The sequence below is a fragment of the Sorex araneus genome, chromosome 1 (assembly GCF_027595985.1).
Source record: "Sorex araneus isolate mSorAra2 chromosome 1, mSorAra2.pri, whole genome shotgun sequence".
Taxonomy (NCBI): Eukaryota; Metazoa; Chordata; class Mammalia; order Eulipotyphla; family Soricidae; genus Sorex; species Sorex araneus.
In genome coordinates this window covers 314,328,493-314,342,077 of record NC_073302.1, presented here as the reverse complement: position 1 = coordinate 314,342,077, position 13,585 = coordinate 314,328,493, and the positions used below count along the sequence as shown (strand labels likewise).

The window sequence follows — 13,585 nt, the reverse complement described above, 5'->3', positions numbered from 1 at the left end:
GGCAGAGGCGCCAGGCTGACCCTCCCCAGCTCCCACCCTCTCACCGGCCTGGCTGTCAGCCCACATTGTGCCTCTGGGCACCACCTTAGCACACCAACAGCCCTGGTCCAGAGACACAGCAACAAGTCCCAGAAGACACCACAGTGCTGGAGATCTCTCCAAGGCCCCATACCGAGCCAATTTCACTGGGGCACCCCAGACGGAGCAGGCGCAGTCTCCCCGCCTACTCCAGATGGAATCCCAGTGACCAAGAGCTTCCACAAGCAAGGCCCAGGTATGCGGGTGCCAGGACTAAATGTCTAGGCCGCATGGCGGCAGAGGCGCTGGGCTGTTCCTCCCTGGCTGGGCTGTCCCTCCCTGGCTCGGCATCCTGGCTGTTGCACCCACAATGTGCTTCCAGGTATAACCTTAGCATGCCAACAGCCCTGGTCCAGAGATGCCCAATTGAATACCAAAATGGATTAGTGCCCTACAGAAATGCCTCTGAAACCCAAACATTTACAATCTAGGATTAAGGAAGCACGTGTCTGTGGCAACCAAGGTATTCAAAATGAGCAATGGATAATAAATGATCTAGCATCTGCCTCTGGCAGGCGCGCTTGAATAGTGGTGGGAAAATTTGAGCAAAACATAATGCCCAAAAGTAGAGAGAGAGTATTGGGGAAACTGCCTGCCATAGAGGCAGGGTGAGGACTGGGGTGGGGAGGGAGAGGGATATACTGGGGATACTGGTGGTGGAAGGTGTGCACTGGTGGAGAGATGGATGTTTTGATCATTGTACAGCTGAATCTTGAACATGAAAGCTTTGTAACTGTATCTCACGGCAATTCACTAAAAAATAATGTGGAGTTCATGCCCAATTCAATCAGCTTAATCAATGGCTGAATAAACAGCAGTACTCTTTTTTTTATTTATTTTATTCATTAATTAGTGAATCACCATGAAGGTACAGATACAGATTCACACATTTTCGAGCTTGTTTTTCCCTCATACAATGTTCGCAAACACCTCCCTCCACCAGTGCCCATTCTCCACCACTAATAAACCCAGTATCCCTCCCACTCCCCAATCCCATCTCCCCCCATCCCACCCTGCCTCTGTGGCAGGGTATTCCCTTTTGATCTCTCTCTCTCCAGTTGGGTGTTGTGGCTTGCAATAGGGGTATTGAGTGGCCATTGTGATGAGTCTCTAGTCTACTTTCAGCACGCATCTCCCTTCCCTTGCAGGATCTCCAACCACATTTTACTTGGTGTTCCCTTCTCTATCTGGGCTGCCTTTTTCCCCAGCATGTGAGACCAGCTTCCAAGCCATGGAGCCAACTTACTGGTACTTATCTCTACTATTCTTGGATATTAGTCTCCTACTCTGTTATTTTATATTCCACAGATGAGTGCAATCTTTCTATGTCTGTCTCTCTCTTTCTGACTCATTTCACTTAGCATGATACTTTCCATATTGATCCATTTATATGCAAAGTTCATTACTTCATTTTTTCTAACAGCTGCATAGTATTCCATTGTATAGATGTACCAGAGTTTCTTCAACCAGTCATCTGTTCTCGGGCACTCAGTTTTTTTTCCCAGATTCTGGCTATTGTAAACGTGCTACGATGAACATATAAGTACAGATGTCATTTTGACTAAACTTTTTTGCTTCTCCGGGGTATATTCCCAGTAGTGGTATTGCTGGGTCAAATGGGAGCTCAATTTCTAATTTTTTGAGAAGCGTCCATATTGTTTTCCAAAGGGGCTGAACCAGTCGGCATTCCCACCAGCAGTGTAGGAGGGTCCCTTCCCACATCCTCTCCAACAGCGGTTACTTTTGTTCTTTTGGATGTGTGCTAGTCTCTGTGGTGTGAGGTGGTATCTCATGGCTGTTTTGATCTGCATCTCCCTGATTAGTGATGTAGAGCACTTTTTCATGTGCCTTTTGGCCATTCGTATCTCTTCCTTGGGAAAGTTTCTGTTCATTTCTTCACCCCATTTTCTGATGGGGTTGGATGTTTTCTTCTTGAAGAGTTCAACCAGTGCCTTATATACCCTTGATATCAACCCCTTATCTGATGGGTATTGGGTGAATATCCTTTCCCATTCTGTAGACTGTCTTTGTATTCTGGTCCCTGTATCTTTTGCGGTGCAGGAGCTTCTTAGTTTAATGTAGTCCCACTTGTTTATCTCAAACAGCAGTACTCTTACATTAAAAAAATTTTTTAATAAGATTCTAATATCTAAAAAAATTAAGTTAATCTTATTGTAAGACAGTTTAAATAAAAAGAACTATTTTTGTAAAATGAAGTACCAATACCAATGTAATACCTAAAAAATGATGCCCAGAAGGCAGCTAGATAGGATGAAACTTAGGAGAATAGCTAAAGTAGTTGATACTGATTTTCAAGTTACAAGTCCCTGGGACAATAACAGTGAGACCTCATCTATGAGATCATCTCAGGATGTTATTTACACTGAAAAAATAAAATGAACATATTACTTATACTGAAAAATAATCAGAGATTATCAGAAATTAATGCTAGGATAAAGTACCCTGTAGAAAAATATACTAAGAAATTGTAATAAAAAAAAAAAAGGGAAATAGCAATCAAGAGAACTAAAGGATAAAAACTGGTATCATAGATGGCAAGGAAGAAATTGAAGATAGCTCATAAGATTAGATGGTCAAGTAAGACAGATTAAAAATATTCTTCAAGGGCCAAAGAGACAGCTCAAGGACTAGAGCACATGCTTTGCATTCAGGAGTCCCTGCTTCTGGTACTACACAGTACCACACAGTCACCTGAGCACCTCAGGAGTCCTGAGCACGCCTAATCACCCCCCAACCACTAAGGTAGGATTAACCCCCAAACACTCTAGGTGCAGCCACAAACCCAAAAAACCAAACTACAACAAAACCCTCATATTTGGCAGGATGGACACTGGTGACTTCCGTATCCATCCATTTACTTAGCAGTAAGCTGTGAAAACAAATGGAAAAATGATGAGAAGATTAGCAGCTGGTGCCAGCAGGCACTTTCTACAAGTGAGAGAAGAGGGAAAAAGACAGAGCCGTATGTATTCCTGGTATACAGATGACGGTGTGGAACAAGCAAGAGACAACGGGTGAAGAAGGCTGATAAAGGACTAATATTCAAAATATATAAAGCAATGGTAGGATTCACAGGAAAATAACCAAGCTCATAAAAATAAAAATAAAAAGGAGAGGAAGAGATAAACAGAAATTTCCTCAAAGAAAGCATATAGATGGGGTAAAGGATATATGAAAAAAGCTCTTTGTCACTTATCAGAGAAATGAAATAAAAAAAAAGAGATCATTTCACATAGGAGAAACTGGCTCCTGTAACAAAGAAGTAAATGAACAGTGCTGTTTCTGTTCTTCCCCTACCTGCCAGCCAGGGCTGGAGAGCAGGCAGGGATGAAGAAACCCTTATCCACGGCTGGTGGGAACCTCGACTGTGTCAATCCCTTCGAAAACAATATGGACACTTCCCAAAAACTTAAGAATTGAGCTTCTGAATGAACCAGAAATTCAGTTTCTTGGTGTCTACCCCAGCGGTCAAATAATGCTCTATTAAGGAAAGACATCTTGGGGGCTGGAGTGATAGCACAGCGAGTAGGGCGTCTGCCTTGCACGCGGCCGACCTGGAATCAATCCCCGACATCCCATATGGTCCCCTGAGCACTGCCAGGAGTAATTCCTGAGCACAGAGCCAGGAGTAACCCCTGAGCATCGCTGGGTGAGACCCAAAAAGAAAAAAAAAAGACATCTGCACTCCTACATTTATCATAGTACTAGCCACAACAGACAAAATCTGGAAACAACTTGTGTCCAAGAACAGATGACTAAAGAAACTGTGGTACATATACAAAATGGAACAGTACCCAGCTATAAGAAAAGCCAAAATCATGCAGTTTGTTGGCACTTGAATAGAACTGAAGGGTATCACGTGGAGTAAGGTTAGACAGGAGGAGAGGGATACATTACATAGGAGAGAGATCAGTCAGCATCTGATCTCTCGCCTATGTATATCTCTCCTATAAAGAGATATACTAAGGCAACAAAATTTGAAAACTGTTCTACAGAGCGAAGCTCTGGCAGGGAGAGAGGGAGGTAACCTGGAAAGGGAGAACTGAGACTGCCACAGGGAAGGGAAGTGAACAGAGCCAGGAGTAGGTCCTGAGAATGCTGGGTGTGACCCTAAAATCCAAACATATAAACAAAACCCCTACTGGTAGTAGTATTATAAATCACAGTGAAAATAATTTACTACCTCTGAGAGAGAGACAGAGACAGAGACAGAGACAGAGACAGAGAGACAGAGGGAGACAGAGACAGAGAGAGAGAGAGAGAGAGCACTAGATATCTACATATCTACAAGGGTTTCTTCTAAACTTTTCACTGAGTTTTCTATTGAATGACAGTATCAGGAAAACAATCCCAGAGGCTTTCAGGGTTGTGAATACTTGATGCTTCCAACTGCTAGAATAAAAGACTTCCAAATAAATAAGATGATGAATACTTTAGAGTACTGCACTAGCAGTGAAGCCAAATTTAATTCTGGTGTAAGGGTTGTCTGGACATGCTTTGCAAAGCTTACAAGCAAACCTTGAAAATTTCATACTATTTCTAAGAAACTAAAAGGGATTCTAGAAAAAGGGCCCAAAATATTTAAGAACAAAAAAACAGAATATAAAATACATAATGCCTAGTAACCACAAGTTATTACATGAAGAAATGTCTCAAATGGCAAGGGAAAAAAAAATCCGTCAAATACATACTAAAAAAGTAATAAAAACTGAACCAGGGACATAGTTCAGGGGTTCAGGGACTTGCCTTGTATGTGGCCAACACCAGTTAATCCCCAGGATAGTACCACAGATGGTCCCCAAGCTTCACCAGGCATCATCCCCACACAAGCCCGGAGTAAGCTCTGGACACCATGTACAGGAGAACCTTATCATTTCCTGTGGCAACACAGACCCCTTTCGATTCATCAGCCATGGGGCGCTCGCTTCACTCCACTCCACTCCTTGGGCCCTCTCCCTGAGGGGGAGGCCTTCCCTTTGATGGCTGTGGCACTCACCTTTGCCAGAGTCCATGGGTATGAGGAAAGGGAGGGGCTAGGAAAAGCACCCTGGGGGTGAGACCAGAGCTGTGGGAATAAATTTTTTTACAGTTCATAAACTGGGGACACGAAAGGTAGGGGGAACAGGAAGCTTGGGAACTGGCTGGAGGGAAGGTGACTCAAGGACGCTTATGATTTTAATCCCCAATTCACTCATCACTTTGTTCTTAAACTTAAAAGCCTGGATGAGAGAGACACACACACAACAAATTAGCAGACAATGACAGTAAAATAGTTACTGTATTTGTATTCTGTAAGTTCAAGAAGATAGGGAAAAAAAACAACCCAGAAGGTTCTTTCCTTTATTCTTTGAGTCCTAGCCAGCAGTGCTCTGGGGTCCTGCTCTGCTCCAGGGGGTCATACAGTGCCAGTGCGGACACAGGGCCCCCACCACACAGTAAGCACTGGAAAGATACACTCACAGGATAAGGATCATCTAAAGAAACTTCAAGAAAAAAAAAGAATACATGTCCAGAGGATTCAGTGCGCTAATGGAATTAACAGTAGGGTAGACAAAATAGAAGGATTACTGCACTTGAAGATAAAGCCGATAAGCCAATAAAAAGAAAACAGAAAAAAAGACTCCCAAATCAATCACTATCATTCAGCTATTGAGAGCAGAGCACAGTCTGATATATGGGTATCCTAGAAAGAAAAATCGAATAGATAACCACAGATCCAAACATCTCAATGAACCCTAATAAAACACAGATGGAAAAAAGACTATATGCCACATCACATCATAATCATATCATTCCTAGTAGCAAATGCGGAAAAGTAAATGGTAAAAGCCACAGGAAGAAAGTAAACATATAATATATAAAATACATGCCTGAAAAAGGTTATTTTTTCTTCAGAGTCATTTTGTTATAATGTTGATAGGAAAAATTAATCCTGATCAATGAGGATAAAATAATTTACACTTGAGGTCATTTGATTAAAATTGCAATTTCTAATAATTTATAGGAAAAAACAGGAACAACAATAGACCTTTTTTTGTCAGAAACAAGGATGCTGAAAGTGAACTGAAATCACATAAGCACCAGAAAAAAAAAACCTCAACCTATAGTAGTATATTTAGAAAAATCATTAAAAAAAAAACCTTTTATCAGACATAATAAATGCTAAATAAGCCAATTCATTTAGCAGAACCACCACCAGTGAAAAATTTATCATTCAAGTGTAAGAACGAAATAATAACATTTCTAAATAAATCATAGAACATTTCGCTTCAAACAAATTATCAGAAGATATCAGTTGTTTTGTGACTCAAAAATCAAAAAGCATTTGTTGTGATTCTATAAGTCAAAATGAAAAGTTTTAACTACTGAAATGATTGTCGACTTTAGTTAATTGGCACAACTGAAGATTTTAACATACTTATGCTTTGAATTTTCTTCTTAGAAAATGGGTGTTATACATATATTCATACCCAAATGTTTGTCTCTCATTTCTCTTTGAAAATTCTTTGTGGGGCCAGAGCAATAGAACAGCGGGTAGGGCGTTTACCTTGCATGTGGCCTATCCGGGTTCAATCCTACACATCCCGTGTAGTCCCTGGAGCACTGCCAGGAGTAACCCCTGAGCACTGCTGGATGTGACTCAAAAAGGATAAAAAATAAAATAGAAACTCAAAATTCTTCGCCACGTAAACCAAAAGCATGGGGGGTGGGGTGGGGGGGACAATGTAAGAACTAATCTAATTTATTTAACATAAACATCTGGGTTACTACACCTACTTTTGTTTCTTTTAAAGCAAGAATTCAACTCTGAACTTATTCCAAATTTACCAAAGCAACATCAAAATTTTACTCTTAGTACAAAGAGAGGTTAAATCAGTCATATATCAGATATAAATAATTTTGCACTCTGTTTGCAAAATTTTATATCTTTTATTCATACCCACCTTATTCCAGATCTTTCCTTTGAATACAAATGTTAAAAATAAGGAAAAAAACATACCTTATGTCCTTCAGCTCGAGCTTTGTTCTGCCTTGCTTCATGTTTTCGCTGGAGAAACTCTTTTACTTGCTGATCTCTTTCCACATTTATATGCCCCCTCTGCCTGCGTAATTCAGAGCAAAATTGGGATTTCTGAACATTACATATTCCCAAAAGTTGCAAACTGTACTTACTCTAAACAGCTTGTTAGAGAATATGAAGAAACATTGGCACTTTTTGTACTGCCTTCATATTATGATCTTCTTCTCATTGAAGAAATACCTAAACTTATATATTAGTTAGCTCCTACCTGAAGTAGTACAATTTTTACTATTTTAAATAGAAGCAAAATTTATCTCACTATTCCAAAGCTTAGCATGGTTTCTCTTACATTTACTCTATTCTAGTTATAAACACATAAAACTACTTTACACTTAGAAAAGAATATCATTTCCAAGAAGCTAAACTTATTCAATAATCTGTGCCAGACAGATTTATGGAGGCTCTTTAGTAATGAAATAAATTAAAATAGGCTAGTAACCATTCCAAAAATTACCAAAAAATATTAAACATTTGTGAGTTTTCAAAAATACAGCAAAAGCAGTTATCTGATTCCTGGAGATTCACATCTCGGGCTTGCCTGCTCAAGGCTGACTTCACTCTTGAACTTAAATCTAGCTTGCTTGCCTCTGTTGCTTTGCTCGATGGCTTCAAACAGTCTGCTCGCTCTTCAAGCCCTCCACTGTTCTCTTGAACCTATGATCCTCTCCTTGGCCCCCCTTCACACCTTTCTAAGTTTCATTCAATAAAAACTATCTTGCTTCATACGCACAAAAACCCCATGAACAAGTTAGGGAGAAAGAAATTAAAGCATAGGGCTTCTTTACAACTTTTTCCCAATAAATCTCTTTTTTTTTTCAAAGTTATTGAGTAAAATCAAAATAAATCCAGTGACTCTGTATGAAAAGACATTCAGTATTTGGTTATCATATTTAAATTTTAAAGTACCAAATTTATTTTTATTTTTACACTTAGCAGTCACAAAATCAAAAACTCTTCAGTCTCTTATCCAATTGTTTCTTAAGAAGCTGGGAGATAAAAGCTTACAGGAGATGAATTCTATAGTCCGACTGACTGAGTTTAAATTCCAGTTCTAGCCCTTTCTCGCTGCCTGACTATGAACCCCGTATGTCCTAATTTCCTAAAAATAATATCTAATAAAGAGTGTCTGGGATGAAGAAACAATTTGTTCTATATAATGTGCTCAATAATCAAGGGGTAGATCAATAGTTCAATAGGTAGGTCATTTGCCTTAAATAAAGCCAACCTGGGTTCTACTGCTGGCATCCCATATGGTCTCTAGAGCCTGCCAGGAGTGATGCCTGAGCACAGAGTCAGGAGTAAGCCCTAAACACCACTGAGTGTGACACCAAAACAAAACAAAAACAAAACATAAATTCATAACCAATAAAAACAGCAACTTCAATATGTAATAAGAAAATGAGCATTGTACATAAGTGGATCAAATGGAAAGTATCATGCTGAGTGAAATGAGTCAGAAAGAGAGAGACAGACATAGAAAGATTGCACTCATCTGTAGAATATAAAATAATAGAGTAGGAGACTAACACCCAAGAATAGTAGTATATAATACAAGGAGGTTGGCTCCATGGCCTGGAAGCTGGCCTCACATGCTGGGGGAAAGGCAGCCCGGATAGAGAAGAGAACACCAAGTAAAATGTGGTTGAGGACCCCGCACGAGAGATGAATACTGAAAGTAGACTACAGACTGAACACGATGACCACTCAATACCCCTATCGCAAACCACAACACCCAAAAGGAGAGAGAACAAAATGGAATACCCTGCCACAGAGGTGGGGGGATGGGGGGACGGGATTGGAGGGTGGGAGGAATACTGGGTTCACTGTTGGTGGAGAATGGACACTGGTGGAGGGATGGGTTCTTAAACATTGTATGAGAGAAACACAAGCACGAAGATGGGTAAATTTGTAACTGTACCCTCACAGTGACCCACTTATTAAAAAATTTAAAAAAAAAGAATCCCACTGCCCAACCAGAGCTGACCCCTTAATAAATAAAAAAATAATAATAAAAAAAAAAGAAAATGAGCATTGTATGACTGGATCATATTAAGATCATCAATGTTGATACAACTGAAATGATAAATGATCTTATCACAAACGTTTATTAAAACTGAAAATTACAGGAGACCAGTGAGATAGTGCAGCAGGCAGGGCAATTGCCTTGTACATGGCTGACACAGGTTCATTTCTGGCATTCCATACAGTGCCCCAAGCAGTGCCAGGAGTGATTCCTGGGTGCAGAGCCAGGAGTAACCCCTGAGCACCACTGGTCTTGCCCCTCCCCCCACCAAAACAAACAAAAAAACCAACCCCAAAACCAAAAACTGAAAACTACAATAATCATATAGCTGATGCTCAAATAAAGATGAAATGGACTGGAAGGTATGTCCTATGGAGGAGATAATCAGATACACAGCCATGTCACTGTCACTGTCATCCCGTTGCTCATTGGTTTGCTCGAGCAGGCACCCGTAACGTCTCCATTGTGAGACTTGTTGTTACTGTTTAATACGCCACGGATAGCTTGCCAGGCTCTGTCGTGTAGGCGAGACATTCTCAGTAGCTTGCCGGGCTCTCCGAGAGGGACGAAGGAATCAAATCCAGGTTGGCAGCGTGCAAGGCAAATGCCCTACTCGCTGCGCTATCACTCCAGCCCACACAGCCATGTAAGACAATCAAAATCAAGTATAAATAAATGAAAACATTTCAGTGATATAATAGGAGTTAGATCCCAATGATTCAATATATATATAATTTCAACTGTGAAGAACTAAGAAGCATTATGAAAGATGAATTATATAAAGAAACCAGACAAGTTTTTTCTATTTTTTTTTTTTTTTTTGCTTTTTTGGGTCACACCCAGCGATGCTCAGGGGTTACTCCTGGATTTGCACTCAGGAACTGCTCCTGGCAGTGCTTGGGGGAAACATATGGGATGCCGGGGACTGAACCCGGGTCGGCCGCGTGCAAGGCAAACGCCCTACCCGCTGTGCTATCGCTCCGGCCCCCCCACAAGTTTTTTCTATTTTTTTTTACACTATGTGAATTTATTAGACTTCATTACAATAATACCCCAAAAAGCTAAGTAAAATATCTACCAGAAAGGTCAATAACACCAAAAGATGAAAGTTACACAAAACTTGCTTTGACATTTCATCAAAATAGGCTTTAAGTTTGCAACCATTCTTTTCAAATATAAAAAGAAGGCACAATAGCTTCATACTTCAGGCTACAGTATATAATTCATGCTATTAATTCAAATTTATCTCATTTATCTCTGTTCAAATATATTTGAACCAACTCAACTATATTTCAATCATTTTTTATAACTGGACAGAGATTGATTGATTGATTGATTGATTGATTTTTAATTCTGGACCACATTGGTGATCCTTAGAGCTTAGTCCTGGCTCTGTGCTTATGAATCAGTCCTGGTGGTGCTGAGGGAACCATACGTGGTACTGGGGACAGGACCCTGGTCAGTGGCATGCACAGCAAGTTTAACTCTGTGCTATTTCTCTGGCTTCATAAAAATTTTTCAACACTTCAGAGTATTCTAGTAAAGTAACAAAGAAAAGGCAATATTACTAAATTTTCACAAAAATGCTCTCTGCTAATCACAACCTGAATATTTTACTAAAAATGATGTCAAAGAAAACATATATATATATATAAAATACCGTATCACTGTCATCCCGTTCCTCGATTTACTGAGTGGGCACCACTAACGTCTCTATTACACTCAGCCCTGATTTTTTTTTTTTCACTTTTTGGGTCACACCTGGTGATGCACAGGGGTTACTCCTGGCTCTGTACTCAGGAATTACTCCTGCAGTGCTCAGGGGACCATATGGGATGCTGGGAATTGAACCCAGGTCAGCTGCATCCAAGGCAAACACCCTACCCACTGTGCTATTACTCCAGCCCCCGCCCTGAGATTTTAGCAGCCTTTCCTTACTCGTCTTTCCCAACGATTGGAGGGATATATATATGTATATCCTTTATATTTATATAAATATATATTTTCATTCTATTTATATCCAACTCAGTCAGTTGAACTATAGAATTCATCTCCTGTAAGCATTCATCTCCCAGCTTCTTAAGAAACAACTGGATAAAAGACTGAAGAGTTTTTGATTTCATGACTGCTAAGTGTAAAAAAAAACAAAAAACTGGGTACTTTAAAATTTAAATATAATAGCCAAATACTGAATGTCTTTTCATACATAGTCACTGGATTTATTTTGATTTTACTCAATTAAATATACATATTTTATATATATTAAAGAAATATGTAAATTACAAACATTGTGACTATATTAAGTTAACTCAATAAAATAAAAGGAAAAATCTGATTAAAAGTATCACAGAGAGTCACAAATGAGGAAAAAAAGACAAAACAAAAGGTTTTTAAGTGACAAGAAAAGGAAGACAAAAAGCATCCTCTGGAGTTTTGTATATAGTGACTTAATTTAAATATACTGCTTTATGTAAAGCAAGTGGACGACAACAGAAACCATACTTGGCTGCAAGTTATCACATGTTCCTTTAAATTATACTCAGCCTATAACATATAAACACAGTACGAAAAAGAAGTTGAAGTGAAGAAGTACATGCTCAGTACATGAAATCCTGGGCCAAATAGCTCCAGAAAAAAATTATTGCACCAGAAGGCAAAAAATATGTGATCAGTGAAGGAAACATCCACAAAGTGTAGGTACTAAACTACACATGACATAAGACAAAATTACACACAGGGATGAGTTTATGGATCACCACAGTCCAACCTGTTTGCACTGGCTTGCTTAGGCACGGCCTTCAATCTTTTCAAAGTTTTTCTAATAGCATCAGCCTCGGGGATATGGTGATGACCCGCAGCCCCATTAGGGAATCCTGGATGTACTCCAGGTGGAATTCTTCTGTAGATAAACACGCACAGTGACTTTCATTACTTTCTCTGAAGCAAAGCACAACCAACATCTGTAGAACACAGCCATACCTTTCTGGAAATCTCTGGTCACAAATCTCTTTCCATTTGGCTTCACTATCTGCCACTCGTTGCTCCATTTGATCAAAAATAGCATGATAATGCTCATACTTTCCTCGAGAAGAACAAGATGGAGCTGCAACCCCTCCAACGCCAAAAAAAGAAGCCTGGGAATCAAACAAATAGTTCTCACATGTTTCTCTTCGAGGGCTCAGAGGCCTATATATCCTCAAAGGAAAAAATTACATTTCAACACTAGACTTCTAAAAAGTATCATCAAATTTGAACACATTAATAATATGTTGCCTAAAACATAATTTTTCCTACCATGTTACAAACATTAGCCATAAGAAAATTAGCAATATTACTTACAAGCATGCTAATATAACAAAATATAAGATTCACCAAATTCAAGTAAATACGGAACCATCTTAAGCTATAAAATAAGTGTCTAGTAAGGATTACATGTATTCCACTTACTAGGTTTAGTTTTTTTGGTATTTTTTTTTTCTTTTTGGGTCACACCCAGCGATGCTCAGGGGTTACTCCTGGCTCTGCGCTCAGGAATTGTCCTGGAAGTGCTCAAGGGACCATATGGGATGCTGGAAATTGAACCCAGCAAATGCCCTACTTGCAGTACTATCGCTTTGGCTCCCCACTTACTAAGTTAAAATAAGCTTGTTTAAATAAGAAGAACTAAGACTGATTTATAATAATTCAAAATATATTTAAGCAAAATTTTTGAATCATGGCATTTAATAGACCTTCCAAATCTCCCAATTTAAGTAACAATAAAAGTATCTACTATTATAACAATCCATATGTATAAAGGTAAAGAAGCAAAACACAGTACTTATCCCTAAGTAGTTACCAAGCAAGTTGGGAAATAAAACACAAAACTAGAAAAATATTTCATGTCTATGGTAAAAGGATAAAAAAGGCATAGTGTAAAATAGTATACAACATGAATTCACAAAATAGGAAAAATTGTCAGAAGGAAAAATCCCGGGGGGGGGTGGAAATAGGTGAAAAAATCAGGTTTGGAAGGAAAAACAAATGTGGGGGGCAAAGCAATCATACAACCCCAGTGCCAGAGAAGAGATGAGAGATTCAAGTAACAGAACGCAGTTGTGAAGAAAAATGAAGTCATGAAATCTGCTCATGCATGGATAGACTCAGAGTATCATGCTGAATGAAAGAGTCTGAGGGACAGGGACAGACACTGAATTACTGCACTCATTTGCAGGGCATTTATAAACAAAAACAAAAATATAGTATGTGACTAATAACCAAGACAGTAGAAAAAAGGGCCAGGAGGACCAGTCAATGGCAGGAAACTTGCCACAAAGAAAGGAAGAGGGCAGTTAGGACAGAGAAGGGACCACTGTGACAATGGTAGTTGGAAATGATTGCTC

At 39.4% G+C, this 13,585-nt stretch overlaps 1 protein-coding gene across 1 annotated transcript in view; it reads right to left on the bottom strand.

The window, feature by feature from the left end:
- NEK1 (NIMA related kinase 1) overlaps window positions 1-13,585 on the bottom strand; it is a 139,717-nt gene that overhangs the window by 76,348 nt on the left and 49,784 nt on the right. The window contains exons 16-18 of the mRNA XM_055122047.1: window positions 12,183-12,337; window positions 11,971-12,102; window positions 7,100-7,202 (exon numbers count right to left, since the gene is read on the bottom strand). Of these exons, the coding sequence (XP_054978022.1) occupies window positions 7,100-7,202; window positions 11,971-12,102; window positions 12,183-12,337 (390 nt within the window). The remainder of the gene's footprint in view (window positions 1-7,099; window positions 7,203-11,970; window positions 12,103-12,182; window positions 12,338-13,585) is intronic.